This window comes from Phyllostomus hastatus, unplaced genomic scaffold, assembly GCF_019186645.2.
Source record: "Phyllostomus hastatus isolate PE091 unplaced genomic scaffold, TTU_PhHast_1.1 phas_scaffold_12, whole genome shotgun sequence".
NCBI lineage: Eukaryota > Metazoa > Chordata > Mammalia > Chiroptera > Phyllostomidae > Phyllostomus > Phyllostomus hastatus.
Genome location: NW_025334007.1, coordinates 14,896,705 through 14,921,434, shown reverse-complemented (window position 1 = coordinate 14,921,434; position 24,730 = coordinate 14,896,705). Strand labels below are relative to the sequence as shown.

Sequence of the window (24,730 nt, the reverse complement as noted above, 5' to 3'; positions counted from 1 at the left end):
CTGAGACTTTATTTAGTAATAGCATCATCTACTACATCATTTATATGAGTAAAATATTTTCTTTTTTAGATAATCAGCTATTTTCTACTAACAATCTAAGTTAAAAATTCAGGCATTTTCCCATAGAAGGGGCAAAAACTGAAATATACACACGAGAATAAGTAGATGTATTTCAAACACCAAGGAAAAATAGGAAATGTGTGTTATAAGATCACCTTGTTCTATTTATTGGACTATCGTAGCAGAATGCATCTTTGCATTAAACTTTTACATTACTTTTATCTCATGATCTATCAATTCAAATGATGGTAACTGTAGTTTGGAAATGGAATTGGCTTTTTAAATTAGGAGTACCTTCCTAGAAGACATTCTTTCTTATTGTTATTACCTGAAAGTTTGGTGCAATTTATAAGAAGTGTTACAGATGTTTTCAGAGTGGCAGTGATTCTCAGCCTAAGTCCTGGTCACAGGAAATAGCAAAATTGGTGATTTGCACAGCCTACATTCTGTGCCACTCAGAGCATTCTCTAGTATGGGAACATAACTTTGAAGTCTCTACCTTCAGGGAGTTTAAGATATAGTGCAAGAAGCAGACTTTTGAAAGCAACAAAGTGCAATATAATGTGATAAGTGTTATGAAAGGTGAAATACCTATGCTGGGAGCTCAGGTAGGGTGAATACCTAACTCACTCTTGAGGGGGTCAGGAAGTTTTCACGATGATGATATAACAACGAATGTGTCAGGGACAGTAGCTATTGCCAGGCACTTTGCCAACATGCAGCATACCTTTGGAGGTATTATTACTGTCTTGATTTTTACAGATGAGAAAACTGGGGACTAGACATTAAGGAATTTACTCGATCAGAGAGCCAAGGCTTGAGTTTCCTAGTCCATCCAAGTCCAAAGCCTAAGTAAGTCTCTAGTCACTGATGCACTGAGCTGAACAAGATCAATTTGCAGATGTGTTACTCCAAGTGGCTCTGTAAGAGGGTGTAAGGCCAGGCTTCAGGCAGAGTTTGGGCTCCTGTTGAATGATTCCAAGGAGGCACTAGGGGAAGCAGTGGCAGTTTAGTAATTGGGTAGCTCAGTAATTTTGATTTGGAGCAGAGAGTAACAAAGCCAGGCCAAGGAGTTAAGTTCATCCGTAGAGCCGTAGGTAGGTGTGAATGGAAGGGGGTGAGTCTGGGGCTTTGAGGCGCTGATAGGTGGAGTCGTGGCAGGAGGCAGAGCCGGGGGAAGTAGGACTCGGGAGCAAGGCAAGCTGCTATAGGTGGAGTGAGGTGTCATTAATGGGTGAGGAGGAAGAGGGAGGAGTGTGACTTTAACCTCCAGGCTACCAGACGTTTCACTGGGGTGTAGGGAGAGGTAGGGTTAAGGTACTGGGGAAGCGCTAGGAGGGAAGAAATACTTCCAGGGAGGGGTAGACATTTTTGAGAAGGAGACATTTATCTGTACAGGATTTCAGAAGACGAGTCACTCACGGGAATCTCTGGCTTTGCGTCTTGGGTCTGCCTAGGGAGAAGTACTTACTCTCCCTCGCCCCTTGGAGAGAACGCGCGGACCTGCGCCTGCGCGCGGCCGCATGCTCGCTGGCTGGCTCTCTATCTCCAGCCTCTCTCTGTCACTCTCTCTGTCAATCTCTCTCTCTTAACCCCGCCTTTTCCGGCAGCCCTTGTGGGCGTGGTGGCGCTGGCAAGATGGCGGCGCCCGAAGCGTTGATACTTCCGGAGAAACCCAGGTAAATTGAGGTGAGGGAGATGGGCAGGCCAGAAGAGGGGATTGAGCAGGTTGCTCCTGGATATGGAGGCTGTGAAGGCGGGAAGGAAAAGGGAGCTAGGCAACCCAGGCGAGCCAGCGCGGCAGCTCCATCCCCTCCCGGGGCAAGGCGCGAACTATCCTGAACGTCCATGGGCTCGGGGAGTCAAGGAGGGGAACAGGTGTCCGGGTGGAGAAGACCTGCCGTTGGGGCTTGGCAGGGCGAGGGATGGTGAATGCGTGTTTTGTCATCAAAACGCGAAAGCAAGATGTCCTGCCCGAGCAGCCGAGCGCAGCGCTGCAGGTGCAGTCACTTACGCCGGAGTGTGCTTGTCTCCTTTCTCCAGCCACAAAAAATACAGGGCCGCCCTGAAGAAGGAGAAACGAAAGAAACGACGTCAGGAACTTGCCCGATTGAGAGACTCAGGTAACCGAGTCCTTGTCCTGTTTTCTGTGTATGAAGTTGCCCTCCGCACGACCATCCTGGCTTGGCCCAGTGTCAGAAGTATGCCAAGTGCTGTATCTGATAAAGAATGGCAGTGGCTACTGTTTCCGAAGTAAAGTGATGCTAGACACATGTCGGGAACAATGTTACAATACTAAAGAGGGGGAAAAAAGGCATCGTGAATCATCACCCACTGGTTATATGTAACTATTTATAAAGTATCTAATATTGCAGGTGCAGGCATCATGAATTACAGCAGCTAGTAGAGCCCTTGCACATAGTAAGTATTCGGTGGACACTTTTCTTTGCAAAACCAGCCGGAGTTGAGGATTTGAGCTATTTTGCAAGTTTCTCCGAACTTGAGTAATATGAAACCCTTTGTAGACTCAAGTTATTAGTAAGATACTATTGAAATATATAAGCATAAAACTAGCTATGAAACTTTTAACTCTGAAACAATGTATTTACAAATTACAAAAGTAAGTGAAATTACATATCCAGTAAAAGTCAAACCTGCAATAACTCAGTGTTACAAATGAGGGGAGACAGATGCTCACAACATGAATATGGTACCGTTTGGAGTTTGAAAAGCTGCCACTACTACCATTGCCCTGGGGTTATTTATGACTTTTTAAATTTTCTGTTCAAATGCTTTGGAACATTCATCTATACTGGCCGTGGGATCACTTGTCCTTCACATGGCACAATCTAATATTTATATATTAAGCCTGCATGTTGAATAAAATGAAATTCGTAGTACTAACTAAGCTATAAAATTATATTGTAGTTATAAATGTGGGCAGAAGCACTGAAATCACCCTGGAGTGCTGGGCTATAGTGATTGCCATCCCCATTATCCAGAAAACCCTTACCCAGTTTTCCTGACAATTCTTGAAGACCACAGACCATGGCCTCAAGTAACCGGGATTCTCAGGCCTTGAGAAACATAGCCATAAAGGTTTTATTTACCAATGGAGTTGCTTAGTAATTATTTTAGTGGCAGTGCTTACAGTATTTAGAATGGAAAGAGCAGTGTGTTTAACTGCAGCCTTTATTAGCATCTCCTTTTTCTTTATTCATTCAAAACTGGTCCAGTAGAGGCAGGATACATCATCAGGGATAAAAGGAAAAACAGGGTAGGTTGGAGTTAATGATTCTCTTAGTGATCCCCTCACCCTCTTCAAGTTCTCAGCTACCTTTGTTCATTAACCTGTTTTCTTCTGATGCCTTTTTTAAAAGCTCATACTTTTTTCTTTCCATTTTAAATCCCGTAACTGTTGTTTGTATTGCATTGATTTTTTTTTTTCCCTTTGACTTTACAAAGTGTGTTCGGAATGAACCTTTGTGGAGAGGCAGATGTATCATGTCCTTTGGTCATGAAGTTTAGTCAGTTGAAGGATGCAAGTCACAGGTTTGTTCAGAATTATATGGCTGATTGCAGATCTAAGATTTAAGTACTTGTCTCTGGACTACTGCTCCTACTTTTGTCCACTCCATCTTCACAATTCTTTGCTAAACTGTTATTCATGAATACTGTAGCCTACCAAACACTGCTGTTCATTGCAGCATATATTGGGCGAGTAAACATTACCCCGAAGGGTGTAATATAAGATATGCTAAAGAGTTTCTATAAGAATAAATTGACAAATAATTGGTAGAAACTTCTGGAATCTCAGCCTCTCAATTACAGGTAGCCTCTTTAGCACCCAGTTCTACTTAAAATAACCTGAAATGAGCTGCCTTGTCAGCAAGTTGCAAAACTGGCGGGATTCTGTATCTAGTTATATGTGTCATCAGCTACCAATATTGTCATTTTTGATGCTCACAGTGTTCCAAATTTGGGCAGTTGGAGCCTTATTAGAAAGTATTAAAAACAGGATCATACCCTAAGTGTACCTAGATATTTTCCTGAATTATTGACTAAGGTTTTGTAATACTCCATTTAATAAATCATTTAAACTCCCTCAGGTCTCTCACAGAAGAAGGAGGAAGAAGAGAAGGAAGCTATTATTGAACAACAACAACAAGAAGAAGAGAAACTGTTGGAGATACAGAGGTCAGCACTGACTGAAACCCTTCTCGTGAAGCCAGTTATTTGATTTGAGTATTATGTCTCTACTAATAAGTATGGGTCTTCTATATAAGACCTTGTTCCACATAGGTCTTATAAAATACCCTGGATAAGCTACTTCAATCTCTAGCTGACAGGCTAAAACTAGATGTTGTCTTTTGTTTTTAATGGAAATATTTTTCACTGATTTTACTAATTTGTAAGTGTTTATGAAAAAAATCAAAATAGCCCTGGCTGGTATGGCTCAGTGGATTGCGTACCGACCTGCAAACTAAAGGGTCATCGGTTCGATTCCCAGTCAAGGGCACATGCCTGGGTTGCAGGCCAGGTCCCCAGCAGGGAGCATGTGAGAGGCAACCACACATCGATGTTTGTCTCCCTCTCTTTCTTCCCTTCTCTAAAAATAAATAAATAAAATCTTTTTTAAAAATCCAAATAATTAAGAAGTGTAAAAAGTGAAAGAGCTTTCATGAATTAAACATACTCAGATAGTCACCATTAAGAATGTCAGAAAGTGTAGATGTACTATATTTCTATATTAATATAATAGGATGATATTATACATATCTTTCTATGAATTGCTTTTTTGCTAAGTATGTAGGCCATTTCTTTGAGTGTTGATGCAGATTTAATTCAAGCATTTCAATGGCAACATAGCATCCATTGTATAGATATAGCATAATTCTTTATTCATAATTTATAGTCTACCAATGGACATGTAGGATATTTACTATTAAGTAACACAATGTTACTAATTGATTCACATTCAGGTTTTTTACTATCACATACAAAGTCGCACTGACCATCCATGATTATCTGTCCTTGGTAATTGTCCTGTTATTTCCTTAGGAAAATGCCTGGAAATGAAATGGTCGGGATCAAAGGATAACTACACATACAGTGTAGATGGGCAGGTAGGAAGGGCATCCCAGTCTGCAGTCTGCAGCCCTTCCACTAGTGAATCAAGGTGCCCATTTTCCTATACCTTCACTCACACTAGGTGTTATCAATTTTATAAACTCCTATAGTCACAAGTTTCAAATGTACATTTCTTTCTTAATTAGCACAGTTGAATATCTCTCTGTATATTTTCTTAACCTATTTGTAGATTGCTTCAGTCTTGCATCATTCTCTTGAGATATTTTCTAAGTTTGTCGTAGCAATATTATTACTTGATTAGGGATATTAATTCTTTATCTGTCATATGTGTGATGTGTATTTTTTCTCATTTGTCCTCACTCCTAACTTGGCTTACAGCAATAAGTACCATAATTTGACTTTAATGTTGTCAATTTTCATCATGGTATCTGGCCTTAGTATCTGACTTATAAAGGTCTCCCCCATCCCAAGATAACAAAATATTCTGTTTTTTCTCTGAGTATTTTTATTTTTAACTAAGCACAGTGATGGGAATGTGCTTAATGCTACTCACTTGTACACTTAAAAATGGTTACAATGATAAATTTTGTGGTATGTATATTTTGCCACAATAAAATCTAAAAAATTTTTAAAAGGAGAAAAAACTTTATAGACACTTTCTAGCTATTCAGTATGTTCACTGGAAATGTTGCTTCTTATAATTAATTTACCTATCTAAACACATAAGTAGGTGAAATGATCAAAATGCCAAAAAGAAAAAAATGTAATAGTGATTGGGAACATGGGAGTGGATTCCAGTGCCAGCCCTGCTACTTACTAGCTGCGTTCAAGTTGCTTAATCTCTCTAAGCTTCAATTTTCTTGCCGTAAATATGGAAATAAGTCAACCATAGTACCTACCTCATAGATTCAGGGCAGTTGGATGAGATGGTAAGTACATAGTGCTTAACATACTGTTAGCAGATAGGAGGTGCTGTGATAACTCTGGTTCTTATTATAGATTTGTATAGATTATAGGTACACAGTTGACCCTTGAACAATGTCAGGGTTGGGGCCACCGACTCTCTGCTAGTCAGAAATTCATGTATGACTTTTGATATTTGCAATATGCCACTCTCTGCCATGGCTAAAAGACGTGTTCCTAGAATCTGCAGTTGGAAATGGAATATGTTTTCCCTGTAGAGTGTTTGAAATTGTGGTTAGGTCCTCATGCTTGACATGAAACTTTATTTGACCCCTAGTGTCGTTAAAGAGATACAGAACAATTTCTTATACATCATTTCTGTTTCCAGGTTCAGTGAGAAAATGCAGTCTAGGTTCTAAACATGTATTGGCTGTAAACTTTTGAAATGTAACCCATCTTTAAATTAGAAACTTGTGATACTAGAGGTGCAAGACACCATTTTAAGATAACATTACTCTATAATTGGTCATTTTAAAAAATAAACTAGGCACCTGCTGATGCATTGTTATAACTCCTTGTTATCTTAAAACCTGTAGCTTTCTTTAGTTGGAAGACAAGATCATGATGTGGTTTTATTTTTCTTTCAGCAGTTTCAGTGCTTGAGGCAAACCACAGGAGTCTCTTAAGTGTATACATAGTAGTCCAAAGGTTTATGGCAGAAGATGCCAGGTTTTCCTAGTGCTGCAGTCTTGTAATGGACACTTTTAAAACATAGGAAGGGTAATCATTTCTGAATGCGAAAAGCTGATGTGGCTTCAAAACTCATTACTCACTTTATTGGCACCTAAACATCACTATGGTCAACCTACGGGGAAAATTATCGTGTCATTGCTGTGTGTAAAAGATGTCACAGACACGAAATGTAGAAGTAGTGATTTTCAGCCGTTACCCTTTAGGAACATAGTTGCTGGAATGTAATGCTCTTCTAAGATCATTACTCATGTCTTTTGACCCTCTTGCTCCCACTTAACTACTTTCTAGAATGTGTCTTTCATGACAGTTGAATCATTCCCAGACATGTCATTTTTACTATTGTGTGTATGTGTGTATTTGTAGATTAATGCCCGTTTCTTCTCTGTGAATACATTATCACATTGATAGGCAAAAGTTACATGAGGAGTGGTTGCTGCGGGAGCAGAGGGCACAAGAAGAATTCAGAGTAAAGAAGGAAAAGGAAGAGGCGGCTAGAAAACGGCAGGAAGAACAGGAGGTACAGTATTAATCAGACAACCAGGTGACTGACTAGTTCACCAAAACTCATTCAGAGTTACGTATCTTGAACTTGAAAAAATGGGTATCATCCATTTGACCCGTGCTGTTAAAGTTTTTCATGTATTTATCCTGTATGTTAAATGTTTTAAAACACTAGCCTGAAAAAATCTTGCTTTTCCTTCCTCCCCTCCCTCCCGCCCCGTGAAGAGAAAGTTAAAGGAAGAATGGGAGGAACAGCAGAGAAGAGAGAAAGAAGAGGAGGCGCAGAAGCTGCAGGAGAAGAGAGAAAGAGAGGTGATTCCCGTCACAGGAGGATAAACGCACTGCGTATCCTCTTAGTGAGCAGACGTGGCGAGTAATGGGACTGAAGAATAAGCTGTAGGCATGGCAGGGCTTGGGCTGTTTGTTTGTTTTTTAAATCTAGAAAGTCAAGTTTTTGGTAAAGTGTGCACTAGAGTTTCCTTTTGGTGCTCTTGTTTTCACCTGTGCAGTGGTAGACCTTAAATTAAGGCTTTTCTTCAGCTTTACTCATCTTACCCTTTATACCAAGGATTGGCAAACTGTTTCTGTAAAGGGCCAGAGCATCAACATTTTGGGCTTTATGGTCTGTACGGCCTCTGTCACAAACACTCAGCTCTGCCAGTGTGATAGATTATCTGTAAATGAATGGTTGTGGCTGTGTTCCAATAAAACTTTATTGTTTTATTTACAAACACAGACAGCTGGCTGCTGCTTTACACTGTGTACCACTCTAGAGCAAATGGTGTTTTTCTGAGGTTCTGTTGTCTATGGGTTGACTTAGAGAATAATATTTTATATAGTTTTGACATTTATTCAATTTATGAAAGTTAACTCCTTATGGCATGTCAGCAAGAATTAGTTCATTGGAACAAATCAGGAACTCTCATATTGAGGAATTAGGAAAGTTTTGAGTTATTAAATCTTGACTTCCTTTCCAACCTGGGCTATAACACAATTGTAGCTAACACATAGTTGCTCATTTTTAAAAATCTGTAAGGTTGTATGTACATATCTCCTGTATCTTCAGGATTCTTTTTAAAGATTGATTTGGTATATTTTGTTGCTGTTCCTTAACAGTGTATTTATTTCAGAGATATCACAGCCCATCTCTCCTTGACTCATTTGTCAGGATGTATCTTTTCTTTATATTGCTGAGTTTGAATAGCATGAAATTTGGTAGCTAATCATTTTATCATGGGGAAAATGCATTTATTTACCTTTTGGTCATGACGGGGTAGATGCAGCCTCTATGATATTTGTTTTTTGTGTCTTAGACTACCAGTTAATGCTAGTGCAAGTTTTTAGACACTGTTATTGGAGCACTGCCTTCCATACAAGGCAAGACTACGCTAGTTTGTAGGGGCATGACAGTTGTTTGGAGCTTGTCATTTTTTAATAGAGAGTAACTAATTCCCATTTTAGCAATAGAATGTTCTTCAATTGAGGTCTTTCTGGCATTAGATAAAAGCTAAGGCTTCTGCCCTAACTGACGTGGCTCAGTGGATTGAGCGCTGGCCTGCAAACCAAAGGGTCACTGGTTTGATTCCCAGTCAGGGCACATGCCTGGGTTGTGGGCCAGGTCCCCAGTGGGGAACACATGAGAGGTAACCACACATTGATGTTTCTCTCCCTCTCTTTCTCCCTCCCTTCTGCTATCTAAAAATAAATAAATAAAATCTTTTTTTTTAAAAAAGCTAAGGCTTCTTTTCAAAAAAGCTAAGGCTTTTGTTTCAAAGGAAGTCTGATGAGACATTAAGGAGAAGCGGATAAAATGAAGTAGATTCTAAGCATGTATAAAGGGATATCCAATCTGTTTTCCTCTGCGTGCTAGATGATTCTCTAGTGAGTGGAGATAAATCATCAAAAAATACAGTCTCTGCTCTTATTGAGTTAGTTTTCTACAGGGGAGAGCCAGATGATAAGTAAGCGAACAAATCTCATTTAAGTGCTACAAGACCATATTAAGTGCTGTAAAGAAATAAAGCAGAGAGTCATGTGACAGAGTGACTGGGGTACGGAAGTACTTCTTTAGATTGCCTGGTCAAGGAAGACTTCTCCGAGGAGCTGATATGTGAGCTGACCCCTGAGTGCAGAGATCTCGGAGAAAAAGGGATCTAGACAGAGGGAAGAGGCCTGACCATTGGCCTGGAAGAAGGTCATAGTGCCTTAATCCTAGAGACCAAAGAAGAGAGTGGCAGGGGAGGATGTCAGGAGGGCCGGCACGGCCAGATCATGTAAGGCTTCCTGGATTGGAAGGAGGAATGTGGATTCTATATGTTAAATGTAATGGGAAGCTATCGAAGGGTTTTTAAGCAGGGTTCGACTTCATGTAACTTATATCTTTACCTTTAACAGATAATTCTGACTTTTATATGAAGAAGGGGGATTGCGTGGGGCGTGGGGAGTAATGATGAAGGAGGCAAGAAAGGAAATAGGTGACCATTCAGAAGGCAGCTCTTCCAGGTAGGACATGGCGGTGGTTTGGATGAGAGCAGTGCTTAGTATAGAGAAGTACACGGATTTGGGGTGTATTGAGGCAGAGTTAACCGGAGTCTAGCTGGTAAACTGAATGTACAGGCAGGGGAGAGAAAGAGAGGGGAGTTCAAGTCATGTACTCATAGGTTTTTAGATTGAACTGAAATGGGGCATTCAGAGGGGTGAGAAGTAGGGAAGAAGTAGAGTTTTCATTTGAGCATTTAAGTTACTGAGGACCCTTACATGACCAGGGAGAGTTATGAGGTAAGCAGCTAGACAGATGAGTCTTTTATGTAATACTTTAAGGGGCTAGGGAAGAGAAGTCTTTTGACTATAATTTCAAAACTTGTTTAAATGCCCGTGAGACCAAATCTACTGGCTGATGGCAGGACTTCCTTTGCCTTATTGAAAGGTTTGAGGTTTTCCATGATCCTCATTACTACTGCTCATATGATATTTTAGCATCTTAAATTTTTATGGTGTTCCACTAACATTATGTTTTATTTATTTTTTAAAGATTTTATTTATTTTCTGAGAGACAGGAAGGGAGGGAGAAAGAGAGGGAGAGAAATATTGATGTGCAAGAGAAACATTGATTGGTTGCCCCTTGTACACCCCCAACCAGGGCCCTGGCCCTCAACTCAGGCACGTGCCCTGACCGGGAATCAAACCGGCAACTTTTTGCTTTATGGGACAGTGCCCAATCCACTGAGAGCACGGCTAGCATTGTGTTTTATAATATTCATAATACCTCACCTCAAAAACTAGAACATGATATATATGCTCAAGCATACTAAATATGATTGGTACTATTATAAGATGATATTTTCAGTATTTTTACATTCTGAGCCATTAGATGCCCTATTAGAATAAAAACTGAAATGTATATCCTTTGAAATCTTTTCAGAACATACGTGTTTTAGAAAGCAAATTAGAAGCTGAAGCTTTTTGTATGTGTGGGTTGTTAAAAATTGTTACACACGAGATTCTTAACCAGAGGAACCAGATGTGACTTAACTGACTTCCAGGTTTTCATAAGTCCTGTGTTTGCACCATTTGTAGGAGGCTGTACAGAAGATGCTGGAGCGGGCTGAGAATGAGGTATTTCCATAACCTTTCATTAAGAATTTGAGACTGATGAGCATTTCTTTAAAAACAATACTTCCAGCGATGTTAATTTCTCAGTCGACTGTTTAGATCATGTCTGAAATACCTGGGATCGCTTTTGCGGCTCTTTGGTTTATGTGACAAGAGCCACAAAACTTATCGATGAACAAAAGCAAATGGTATCGAATTACCACTGTGGGCTGTACTTGGTTCTAGTCCTTAATATACAGATGAGCAATAGCAGACTCTTCGCCCACGGTGATCTGTCTAACCTGCTTCAGAGTAACCTTGATTTCTCTCAGTGGTGCTTCTCTACAAGTCTTTCAACCGTTTTCCGAGTGGATGGACGAAGGGAAACCTTCGTGACTGCTCCTGGTAGCCATAGTGACGCCTGATGATGGGCAATGACTGGGAGCCAAGAGTCTCAGCACCATTGTTTGTAAAGTCTCAATTGCATGTTACAACTTAAGTGTGTATGTCGTTAAAAGAATTTTTATTTTTAAGTCTTCCTTTTTGACCAAAATATTGGAATACATTTTAAACATTTAATTCTTCGTGGATTTTTACACCACCAGTAAAGTCATGGTTATTTTCAACAGTTGGAAAATGCTGCCACATGGCAAAACCCAGAACCACCCACAGAGTTAAGAATAATGGAGAAAGACCGAGCTAACTGTCCATTCTACAGTAAAACGGGAGCTTGCAGGTTTGGAGACAGGTAACTAATTTGCTTTATCATGGCCGAATTAAGTGCATCAAAATGTTGAGGTGTTAACTAATTTGCTTTATCATGGCAGAATTAAGTGCATCAAAATGTTGAGGCGTTTGAGTTCTGTATTTGGGGGTGACTCGGACTTGAATTTGAGGTGTTCAGAGTCAGGCGTCTGCTGTGTTCTTGCTGCTTCTCCACATCCCCATCTTTCCGTCCTCTGCTCCCCATGCACCGCTCGCCCACAGCCAGTTTCAGGGAGAGGGAGGGCTTCCTTTGCATTCTTTCCAAGCTTTATGAAGACCTCTTGCTTTTTGTTTTCTCCCCGTGCTTGCATTAGTTCACGCGAGACGACTTGGATAAGGAAATCGACTATTTCAAGGGACTGGGGCGGCCTGGCTTTATTTTTTGAATGGCAAACACTGTGCACAAAAGGGGCTTTAAAAAATTGGCATGCCTAAAGGGGTAGCTGTGAAAGACAGGATCCAAGTGAGGGGAAGAAAATTATGCTGATTTATTCTAGGTCGGCTCCAACTCAGGAACAGATGCCAGGTGCAAAAACTGGCTTTAGTGGCTGTCACTTTTGAAAAGTTACTTAAGCTCTCTGGGCCTTTGTTCCCTCATCTTCAAAATGAGGATTAAAAATAGTACCCCCTTATAAGGGGGTTGTGTGGCAGAAATGAGTGAGTGCAGGGGAAGCAGGTAGAACAGTGTCCTGCAGATGGCAAGCACTCTCAGTGCTTTTTGTTTTCATTGCCCTTACTCTCTGAGACACTCTCATTCCCGGCTTCTGTTGCATCAGTGTTTCCACAAGACATTCATGTGGAGAACTAAGTGTTGAGGTCTTCATTCATTTAGCAAATATTTATTTGTACCAACTATGTGCCAGGCAATGGTGATTTTTATAATTTGGCCTGTTTGTGAATGAATAACTCAAATTAGGTAAATAATTCATAATGGTGAATGAATCCATCCGAGGCAAAACCTAATTATTAGTACGCATTCTGCAAAAGAAAAGATCTAATCACATCTTAGTGTCCTTTTAATTCCAAAAAGAGATATGAATAGGCAATTGAATACGCATTCAGAAAAACTGTTGTCTCTCGTGTTTATCTTATTCATACAATTACCCATGCTGTAAGTTCATTTTCTTCTTTGAAAATATGAACCTTCTCTTTTTCTTCTTTTTAAATTTAAACCTTAATACTATTTTATATTTTTTAAGAACAGTGGTCCTCAACCCTGGATGTGCATTAGAATAATCTAGAAAGCTTTAGAAAAATTATGTCCTACCTCAAATTGAGTAAATCAGAGTCTCTAAGACTTGGGCAGCCTTAGTTGAAATGCCCTCAGGTATTTCTAATGTGTCGCAGGATTGAGAGTCCCCAGTATAGGGTGTGTAACTGCTTTTATATTTTACATCAGTGTGTGGTTGCCTCTCGAGTGCCCCCTACTGGGGACCCGGCCGCATCCCAGGCATGTGTCCTGACTTTGGTTCGCAGGCTGGCACTCAATCCACTGAGCCACACCAGCCAGGACCCCTTTTATATTTTACAGTAGGATTATATATTCCCAGAAGGTCTGTGAAACCATTTACAGGATCTGGTCAATAGTGAAAGCTTCCTCTTAAGGAACTGGGAACTAATGAAACTTTATTTCCCTTTGTACTTTTATAGGTGTTTTCCAAATGTATGGTCATTTTCATTGAGAAATAGTAACAACTGATGTAAAACACTCCCCCACCAAGGAAAAAATGTACAGTGAAATTACCTTTGAAAGACAATAGAGACTCAATCTGAGTTCACATTTGTATGGGTGGTTGAACCAGATTGCGTTTGCGGGGTTCCGCATTGATGATATAATGTCTAATGTTTCTTCAATTTTAAGACTTGTTGTCATCTGATTCTGGATTCTCCTTCTGTTGGGCATAAGACGGAAAGGGAGATATCCTAAATGGTTTCAGGAAATTACTAGATAGTGCTGATTTGCAGAAAAGGGAATGGCCTGTCAGGCTCTCAAAAGTCACCCCTGAGAGTTGTTTCAAGGAAATACTGATAGTGGTCAGATTAGTTTGTGAACATTCCTAAATATGTTGATAAGCCTGTACAAAATCACCATCACAACTATCAAAAAAGAATAGGAGTGATTTGGATATTTTCATTGTGTTGGGTTGTGAAATCAAATTCAATGAAAGTAGCAGCTACAAAATCTAGCACCGTCCCTTCAGACAAAAACACTGTGCCCCTTTTACGGGGAGCTGCAGGGGACCTGCTCCAGCTCACGGAACTGTTCTGTTGCGGCCTGCCACGTCATTAGACGAACATGTCCCTGGCTTAAGCATTTCTTTGGTGGGTTTTGTTTTTGCCAGTAGTAGAGTTCAGTTCTAGAACCTTTCTGAAGTTGATATTTTTTTGGAGTCACAGCTTTGAGGGGAGTTGATATTTTTTTCTCTTCAAAGAATATACTTTCTGATGAAAGGTAAAACTTATTTATTGGGAGTAGTCATGTATACCTTACATATTTCCAGAAGCAATTTAAAGAAAACTCACAGTCTCCTGCAGTAAGTTTATTAAAGTAAAACAAATCAAAATCAAGGAAAGGAGGGGAAAGTGGGTTGTGAATGTGCAGTACATTTGGCCCTGGATTTGAATACATCGCAGGCAGATGACGAGCTGTACAGTTCTTACCGAAAAGGAAGAAGGAGCGGTATCTCTGGAAAGCCAGAGATTTTCCCGGTATCGGATTCTAAATGTTTCTCCCATGAAATAACTCTATAAAGACACTGAGTAGGAAGGTGAACAATAACTTTGATAAATGTTTTGTTAACTTTCAAATGTAATTTTCATGAGAATTTCTTACAGAAGACCTTTAATAAGTGATTGACCCTAACTGCACTATCTATCTGAGGACAAGGGTGGGGAACCTGATGTGTTCCCTCAAAAAATAGAAAAAGAAGTGCAGTCAGTTAGCTTTACCTGAGGGGGCGTTTGGAGCCCCACACCATTTATTGGCTGTCCTTGGGGTGGTAGGGTGATGTTTAAGTAGGTGATTTTGTGGCAGTCTTACTTGATTTGAATATCTGGGTGATCATAGGTAAATAGCATCTCCTAAACAAGGAGTTCTCAAACATGGCTGACCTTCAGGACCAGGTGGGGAGTTACTTTGAAAACATGGGCCCCCCATTCTTTGAGGTCTGAACAGACAGTCTGGGGCAGGAACTGAGAAATCTCAGTTTTCCCTGCGTGATTCTCAGAATCACACGGGCTTGGTACCACAGCATTAGGCCGCCTTCTCAACTCTCTCTTGTCTCAGCGGGCTTCTCAGTAGGAGCTACAGGGCTGGCCCTGAATACACTCACACCGTATGGCCTCTCTCCAGGCGGGGGGGTTTTGCCCTAGACGGGGACTTTGGCTCTGTTTCAGAACTTACAAACACTCTTCTAACGCCCTGGGAACTACAGTCAAGTTCATTCAGATGTAATAAGCCCGTGAGCAGAATGTTAACCTTGTTCACTTGGTTTCTTCTTTAATTCCGCCTGTGCTTCGTACTTGTAAAATTCTGATTCACTGCGAACACTGCCAGCCAGGTTGAATCCCCGCTCTGCACTGTCAGCAGCTCTACTTGGGAAGGTGGATCTCATCAAAAGGTCCCTAACGGAGTAATGTAGGAGGTCCTTTGGAAAAAAGACAATTTCACATTAGTGAACACTGATGGCACATTTCCGAGCTGGGCACAGTGAGTGCAGGGCGTTCTGTGTGCAGTTATCTCACTGGGTGTGTGGATATATATTACAGACGTGAAAAGTGAGGAGGAGGTAACCATCTCATCATTTCAGGGCCATTATTTTCTCCAACACATGCCTAGTTCTTCAACGTTTTTTTTTTCTTCCTAAGTTCTGGGGATTTTTGTTTCTAAAATGTTTTTCTTTATCAATTTTTAAACTAGAAGCCTAATCAGGAAAATTTTGATGATTTGGAATCTTGAACTCCATTCCCCCACCTCATTTTCTTTTAGGAGAAGGAGTAAATCAGAAAATAAACTCATACAAAAGGTTTTTTAAAAAATTACTCAGGTATGGCTTGGTCCATTTTACACTACGAAAATTGTTCTTCATAATGGTTAGCCTTCAGTGAAATAAGAATTAATTACATTTACCACACCGTAATCATGAACAGGCCTTAGGAGACTGTAGGTTAGCTCAGGTCTTTTGGATCCTCTCTTACCTACCAGCCGTGTGAGTTGGGTAAGTGTGCTTCTCTAGGCCTCTGCTGCCTTGTTCGCAAAGCAGGGGCAAGTACTGGCCCCAGCCCCAACTGTCCTAACAGGTTGCAAGGATCAGAGAGGTAAAAATGCCATGAAAACTATGAAATGCTATACATGTATGAGATTGAAATACTCTATTAGCTGGAAACTTAGATTACCCTATTCTCTAGGCATCAGGTTAGTTGAAGACTATATAGAAGCACGATTGTGTTATTTTCACCTTCCTCCTAAGTCCTTCATAAGGTATCTGAATGGCAAATGAACTTGACAAATAATTTCCAACTTCCCATTTTAATGACATATATTGGTCAGTCTTAGAACAGTTTCCTTAAGTGTTGAAATTTCATGTCCGAATGGGTTTTATTAACAGTTAAGTGGAAACCGTCAAGTTACTTGAGTCTCTATCTCCAGATTTATTTGTTTTAATATTTATTTTTAGAGAGAGGGGAAGGGAAGGAGAGGGGGAAGCATTGATGTGTGGTCGCCTCTCTCGTGCCCCCTGCTGGGGACCTGGCCCGCATCCCAGGCATGTGCCCTGACTGGGACCCTTTGGTTCGCAGGCCAGCACTCAGTCCACTGAGCCACACCAGCCAGGTCTCTGTCTCCAAATATAAAGCAAGGTCTTTACGTGTGATGCGTAACTATTGGGCTACTGAATGTAAACTTGTGCTCCCTGTGCAGGTGTTCACGTAAACACAATTTCCCCACGTCGAGCCCCACGCTCCTCGTTAGAAGCATGTTCACAACGTTCGGAATGGAGCAGTGCAGAAGGGATGACTATGACCCCGACGCCGGCCTGGAGTACAGCGAAGAGGAGACCTACCAGCAGTTCCTGGACTTCTACGAGGACGTGCTCCCCGAGTTCAAGAACGTGGGGAAGGTGATCCAGTTCAAGGTGAGCATGCACAGTGTGCCCGAAGGGGATGGGTTCGGTCCCTACTGAGGTACCTGTCGGGATGGGGCAGCAAGGGCTGTCCATCTGGGGGGGCATGTGCGACGGCACAGTGCCTGGCCTGGTGTCGGCCACCCAGCCACTCAGCGAATGTAACTTCCTTCTCTAGGCAGAGGTACTACTTACATGTACGAGCATGAGAGCTCCCGGGTGCCAAGGACTAGATGGGAAAGGCTCTTTGATCTCTTTGGTACCTTTGTGGTCTACCTCTTCCTGCCAGTGAATTCTCTGCAGAAGATCCCTACAGACAGCCATCCCAGCATCCAGTTAGTTAGAGGCCACCTATGATGGACAATGCCCTCTCTCCTTCCCTCCCTCTTTCCTCCCTCCCTCCCTCTCTCTCTCCCTTCCTGTCTCCCTCCCTGCTCCCCTCCCTCCTTCCCTCCCACTGTCCGTAGTGGGTCTCACCTAGAGCTGCAGTGTACACGATGTGAACCACTCCACTTATCAAGTTTGTTGTCACATGGTTGCATTATGGTGAAGGTGCCACCCCAGGTGCATGTTCTTTCTTCTGCAGCTATCCTAGAATGTGCATCTCGATTCCCTTTTTTACGTTGTTTTTATTCACTGGATAATTTTAATACTGAACACAGTATTCCCAGAGTTACATTTTGGTTCAGCATATGGGATGGAAAAGCGTTCAGATTGCACAAAATCATTCTGACACATTCCTTAAGGCAAGAGTAATGTCAGATGCACTAACCTCTGCTCATGGGACTCGGCAGTTGAACCCTCCCACAGTGAAGCCTCCTACTTTGTGATTTGATCAGATGCAGTCCGGAATGATTATTTTGTTAGGGCAGAGAAAATGTCCCATGCTTTGGCAAAAGATAGGAATAGAGTTGTTTATTTTCCTGCTTATTGGAAATGACAGTTGGAACAGCCAAGAGCAGAACAACTGCTAACCAGCAACACTCATGAAATTCAAGGTTATGATTCTTTCTACCGACTTCAAGGTTTTTAAAATTCGTCAAAAAATTTCTTTCCCCTTTGCCTTTTATTTCTGTTGTGTATGCATTCTGGAACAGGTCACCTGACCTCTCTGTACCTTTTCCTCATCCCTAACGTGAAGACATTGGACAACATCAGTGGTTTCCCTTGCAAGGTCCCGACATTATACTGCTCCGCGAGCTTAGTGCTGGAGCCACTTTCAGAGCTTCAGACCCATTAGAGGAAATCACATCACTGGCTGCAACAGGCCACCTCCTAACCACGGTGTATTCTTTTTTATTTTGTTTAGAATTCCATCAGCCAAGCTCATGCTAACCACATTGGCAATTATAAATGGAAAGCTGTTTGTTTAGGAGAATTTCCAAAGCTTCACATTCATCATGGAAAATTAATAACAGGGTCTCGGGAACCACTGGCTTAAGTGATCTCTAAGGTCCCTGGCACGGCTGATGTGGCCTCCCAAGGTATAAACTTGTTGGTCCTTATGGATTCGGCCTATTTTTGGATGCTCTAATACAAATACACTGGAACAAATTTGTAAAATTAAACATTTATTTTGAAAATAAAAGCTAAACAATGCTATGAATATTGGAGGACCTTTTTGTACCATTTCAAAAAACCAAGTCATATCACTGTTGAAGGCCATAATCAAATGTTCAACTTAGCTAGTAATAGGAACAGTGCGTATTGAAATGAGAGATTATTCACACCTATCAAGGAAAAAAATTTTAAATTCTCATAATATCAAGAAAGGGCAAGGATGTGCGAGTTAGTAAAACCACTTCAGAGGGCAGGAGTTCGTCAGCACCCAGAGGAGTTGCAGGCGCCCAAATCCGCACGCTGCTTGTGGGCACGCACACTGGACAAGTCTGCACACCCACAGACACGTGCTGCAGAGTGCTGGCCGCCGCACTGTTTGCTGATGAAAAATTGGAAGCGCCTTGGATATGTGTCATTAGCGGAGGAGCAGACAAGTTAATTTGATCATTTGATATATCCAGTATACAGTGGTTAAAATGAGTCCTTAAGTTTATGGGATTACGTCTTGAAAAAAGAATGTGGAATAAGTACTCTATATATAAAATTTGAAAATGTACAAAGCAATGCTATACATTGTCAATATATATGCATGTTTCTTGGCAAATGTACACATAAAAATGTGTATACCCATATATACATAGTAGACATGTGTGTGTTTTATGTCTGTGTCTATTTTATACCTGTGTGTGGGGGTGGCTGTAGATCCTTGTGTGTGTGGTGTGTGTATTTATATTTGGCATGTGACGGATACACCCAACCTTGGGATACCGTGCTCATGTACCTGATGGAGGAGGGAGTGTAAGATGGAAGAGCTTCAACTGGGTCTGTAATGTTTTATATATGGAAACCTTTTCTGTCAAAAAGGAAGGGGGGTAGTGTTAAGTCTGGGTGGTGTGTGGATGGGCTGGTGTCTGTTCTCTGTACTCTTATGCATATGTGGAACATTTCATATCCCTGGGGAAGAAAAGGACCTGGGTGAACAGAGATACGATCATTGGGGTCTGCACTACTGCTGTGTGCTGACGTGTACCTTAACTAGACGTGAGAGTGGCATAGTGCCTCGAATTTGGACTCTTCAGTTGACAACTGGTTACTACTTTTGGTAGTATCGGCCTGAACAAAGTGCATCTGGTGATTGAAGGGCTTCTTTTCCCTAGTGTTTTTGGTTTTTGTGTAACGATGGAATTCTTCGTTGCTCCTTAGGTCAGCTGCAACCTGGAACCTCATCTGAGGGGCAATGTGTATGTTCAGTACCAGTCGTAAGTATTCTGAACTTAAATGTCACATTTTGTCACAGTGCAGTGATGTGATTACGTTGAGGTCTGCAATTGTTTCCACTGCATTTATAACTTTCCTATGCATGGTATTTTAAAAAATGTCAATATTAAGAGCCGATATAGAAATATCAAGGGATTTGAAAATAATAGATTTGGATTTCATTCTTTGTATAAGTACATAGTTTTGAATCTTTTATAAATGTCATTTTTTTAACCTCAGATAATTTTAATAATTAAAATACAAACTGAAAGGGATAACTTAGAATAGACAACAGAAAAGTATAAATCAAGAGTACAAGTTGGGAATTGAAGCCCCAAGTAATCTTAGTGTGCAGTTAGTGTATCATTCTGCTTGTTTTGCTTTTTGCCTGGGCTGTGCTATGGCTAATGGGTTAAATTAAGTCTTGTAATAAGAACAGCAATCTTAGCTGAGACACAATGGGCTGTGACAATGGAAAATACTTATGCATTTTTAATGCTCCAGTCTTTTGATTTAAGAAGCTTTGACTCGAGCCAATTTCCAGGCATCAGAACCTCTCAGAGGGTTAGTAAAATGAGTTCCTTGATCAATTGTGAGCTTCAGGAGCTTGAAGGTTCTAACGAGTACTCTTTCAGTAGTACAAAAAGTGAGATTGGTGATCCTACAATCAACTAATAAAAGGGTTAATTAACAACAGGATTAATATGTGTATTAGCATGTTACTATAAAGTGCGTCCTTTAATCTGTGGTTTGCAGGGAAGAGGAATGCCAAGCAGCCCTTTCTCTGTTCAATGGACGATGGTATGCAGGACGACAGCTTCAGTGCGAATTCTGCCCGGTGACCCGGTGGAAAATGGCAATTTGTGGTAAAATACATGACGATTTCCCCCTAGTTGTTCTACACTTACATAAAAGGACATTCTTAGTGGGGAAAAAAAAACACAGTCTTTTAAAGGGGTGAAGCATAGCTTTGACCGCACGCAGCAGGTGAACCAATATCATTATATAAAGGACATCACATTTTAGATCTGTGACAGACCTTGGGGCCTGTTTATGCGTGAGATGATTGTGGTCACAGTGTATTGGTGGCAGAGCTGGAGCTGAATTAGGTCTTCTCATTCTCAGTCCTGGGCTGTGTATCTGACACTTCAGGAAGCCTGGGAAGTTGTGTCCATGGGGAGCCACCTTCCCTTACCACGGTTTCAGGGCTTTTTTGCTGTTCGTTTGCTCCCTTCACTTGAGTTACGTTGTTTTCCCCATCTTTATCCCTAATGACTCTTTGGTCATCTTTGCCACCTAAAACATCACCTATCACCTTGCCTGTCTTACTTGAAATACATGCTTTGGTGCAATAGGTTGATTCTAACTGTAGGATGTGGTGAGGGTACATTTAGTCAGACTGACTCATCGACAGTGGCCCCGAATCAGGAAATGAGTCAGTTCTTTGAATAGCCGGCAATGTGGACAGCCTCGCTCTTGTTTGATTTGTATTGGATGGGCTCAGCCAAATTGTATTGCTGAGCTACCTGCTTGTTAGCAAACACACGGAGCTATCCATGCCTTAAGGGAGCACGTCTCTGACCCTTTATTTTGCTTTACACTTGCCTGCTTAACATGTCTTATTTAAAAATCTATAATTTAGAAAGTCTGAATCTTTGGCAACCTGGTCTTAATGGATGCTGTCACTTAAAAACCACTTATTCAAGAGGAAAAAAAGATAGATCTTGGAATCCCTTGCTTTGGAAAACCAAAAGAACAATTATAGCTGAAGTTGAAAGGCTTGGGGACTGAAAGAAGTAGAACTGTTTTCTTTATAAAGGCAGTTACTTTTGTCAGTTCCTGGCAGTTCCAGTATGATTTCAGTGAGGTGCTTCTCAGTGTGACTGACTCCCCCAAAGCAGGAGGCTATTTCACTTGTCTTTCTTCAAAATAACAGCTTGGTTATTTTTCCTAGTTACAATGATGTTGAGCATTTTTCCACGTCCTTGTTATTGGCCATTTGTGTGCCTTCTTTGGAGAGATGTCTAGTCAGACCCTTTGTCCATTTTTAATTAGGTTATATATCTTTTTATTATTGAGTTGTATCATGAGTTCATGATTTATTCTACAGACAAGTCCCTTATCACAGATGATTCGTCAATATTTTCTCCCATTATGTGGGTTGTTATTTCACTTTCATGGTGTCCTTTGAAGCACAGAAGTTTTTTTGTTGAAATCCCATTTATCTATTTTTTCTGTTTTTTCCTTGTGCTTTTGCTGTCATATCTAATAACCCATTGCTTAGCCCAGTGTCACGAAGATTTTACTTGTGTGTTTGTTTTACAATTTTATAGTTTCGTGTCTTACATTTAGGACTATGATCCATTCTGACTTTGTTTTTGTATATAATGTGTGATATGGAGGTATTTCACTTTTAACTGTTTTACACATTTGGAGAATTTACTGCTTTTACAAAGAAAGTTTGAAAGCCCAAGAGGATCTCTGAGTTCAAATAGACTTCATTTTTGACACGAATCTTTCATATTAACCGCACTTGGTACATTTAAAAGCATTAAGCTAGTGTTTACCATCTTCTTCTTCTTAAGGTGTTGATTCGGGATTTACATTGTCAGTGAATGGAAGGTGAGCCCCCAGAAAGAACTGGGGTCACCGCTTGTTCGGTGGCCCTGCACACTGTACTCCAGCAGACAAACAGGATATCCTGGCTAATTCAGACTTCTGATTTGTTACTTTTCACAGTGTCATTTGTTAGAGCACTTGAATATATTTGAAATTCTGGGAACCAAAACTGTGACATCGATTTGTGTGAGCCCCTTTTAAATAATACACGGAAGAAAATAGTTCTGTCACATTCCAACATGAGAAATGTACTTTCTAGGAAGGATAAAATGCCAGCCATAAATGCTGTCTCCTCACTGTGCCCTTGCAGGTTTATTTGAAATACAACAGTGCCCAAGAGGAAAACACTGCAACTTTCTTCACGTGTTCAGAAATCCCAACAATGAATTTTGGGAAGCTAATAGGGACATCTACCTGTCTCCAGATCGGTCTGGCTCTTCCTTTGGCAAGAACTCAGAGAGAAGAGAGAGGATGGGCCACCATGACGAGTACTATGGCAGGCCCAGGAGGAGGAGAAGCCCCAGTCCACCCCGTTCCTACAAAAGGAATGGGGAAGCTGAGAGGAAAAGGAGAAGTAGCCACAGGGAGAAGAAATCTCACAAACACACGGCAAAAAGTCGTGAAAGGCACAGTTCACGAAGTAGAGAAAGAAAAAGGGACCGCAGCCGGGGCCGGGGCAGCCAGAGCAGGAGCCGCCGGAGCCGGAGTCGGACCCGGAGCCGGAGCCCCAGCCCCACTAGGTCCAGGAGTCGTGGCCGGAGGAGGTCAGGTAGCAGAGACAGAACTATTCATAGTCCCAAATCCAAATAAACTGATTTTGTTTTGAAATGATTGCATATCTTATTTATTACGGCTGCTGCATAAGGGCTCTGAATTTAAATGGGTTAGCAAGTCTGGCAGAAAACCCTATGTCATCTGCAAATCTTAAAAATACTTATTCTTTGGTAATTTATATGCTGAAATGTATAAACATGAATATTGCTTGTAATTCTAAACCTAACAGATAAGTGGTTAAGCCCTGGCTGGGGTGGCTCAGTTAGTTGGGTGTCCTGCAAACCGACAGATCGCCAGTTCAATTCCCAATTAGGGCACATGCCTGGGTTGTGGGCCCAGTTCCAGTTGGGGACGTGCTAGAGACAACTGATTGATGTTTCTCTCTCACATCAATATTCCTCTCCCTCTTGTTCTCCCTCCCTTCCACTCACTAAAAAAAAAAAATAATAAATAAATGAAATAAAATAAATAAAAAAAATCACTTAACACTGGAGCATTACTTTAGTCTTTTTTCTTTTCCTATGGGTGTGTAACCATTTTTTTACAGAAATGTCTGCAGTTGAATATGCTTTTTCTCACACCAAATATTGTCATATTTTCTTCAAACCCTATTCTTAATGTTATTTTTACTCACTGGATAGTGTGGATCTATCAATTTATTCAACTATATCCCTCTTGTTGGATTTTAACTTATTTTAACTCTATTAAAGAACCCTGCGCTGTGAACAAACAACCCTGTGGTGCATTTTCCTCACTTTCATACACCTCTGATTGTATTTCCTGAACACAAATTACATCAAGACATATAAATACTGAAGTATTTCCAAATTGCCCTTGAGAAAAGCTATAAAACCATTGTCAGTAATAAATGTTGCTATTCCTACACCCCACATCACTTTTCTCTTTGCTAATTTGGGAAATTTTGTGTTTTAACTATTTGCATCCATTGGCTAACTCAAAGAGTTTTCTACATTTAGTGGCCATTAAATTTGGTTGTTTGTCCTTTATTAGTAATCTATTGGATTTTTCTACATACAATAGCTGAATACCTTTTTTTATGGTAAAATTCAGTCTCTCCGTTTTAAAGAACTAAAGGGTAGTCAATTTTTCCCCTCCCTCCTACCCCACATTTCCAGTCCTTCCTTGGCTAGAGGTTTCCCATTAGGGTGTTCTTTTTTATAGTGTAATGGAGAGTTCTTTATATACAGGTCATTGCCACGTAATATGCCTGGTGTTACAGCAATTCTGGTAAAGTGGTTAGAGAACATTCTATTTAAAATGCTTAAGATAAAATACTGTTCTTAGATTTCAGAGCATAAAAAACGCTGTCATGCTTCCTCATTAATTTTTAATTTGCTTATTAACCTCCTTTCCTCCTAACCTCCTTAGAGATCTTGAATTTCAGAGTATATGGAATTTGGCGACTTGGAGATTTGGAAATAGAGATTTAAGGACACACAAAATAGTGAAGGTAACAAATAGGAATAGTAATTTCAAGACTGGGACTTCTGAGTGATCTCTGTTGAAAATGAATCCTTTAATCAGTAGTCTATAAAAGGAAGTGTGTGGTCCAGGATACATTTTAAAAATTGATTTGTTCCAGCTTTCAATGCCCTAAAATGACTGAAAATTTTCTGTAATTATCTACAGGATTCACTAATGCTAAATAATTATCACTAAATTCAATATTTTTCAATACTTTCCTAAGGACAGCCAAGTTACTCAAAGTTGAATAG

The 24,730-nt window shown here is 40.7% G+C and overlaps 1 protein-coding gene across 1 annotated transcript; it reads left to right on the top strand.

Annotated features, from left to right (window-relative positions):
* The first annotated feature begins 1,067 nt into the window (after positions 1–1,067).
* ZRSR2 (zinc finger CCCH-type, RNA binding motif and serine/arginine rich 2) lies at positions 1,068–23,348 on the top strand. Its single transcript, XM_045855953.1, has 11 exons — positions 1,068–1,739; positions 2,104–2,183; positions 4,170–4,257; positions 7,216–7,324; positions 7,534–7,620; positions 10,885–10,923; positions 11,529–11,647; positions 16,583–16,796; positions 19,548–19,603; positions 20,358–20,467; positions 22,531–23,348. Exons 1-11 carry the CDS (start codon positions 1,699–1,701, stop codon positions 23,028–23,030), a joined length of 1,443 nt encoding a protein of 480 aa, XP_045711909.1. The 5' UTR covers positions 1,068–1,698; the 3' UTR covers positions 23,031–23,348.
* Positions 23,349–24,730: the final 1,382 nt, after the last annotated feature.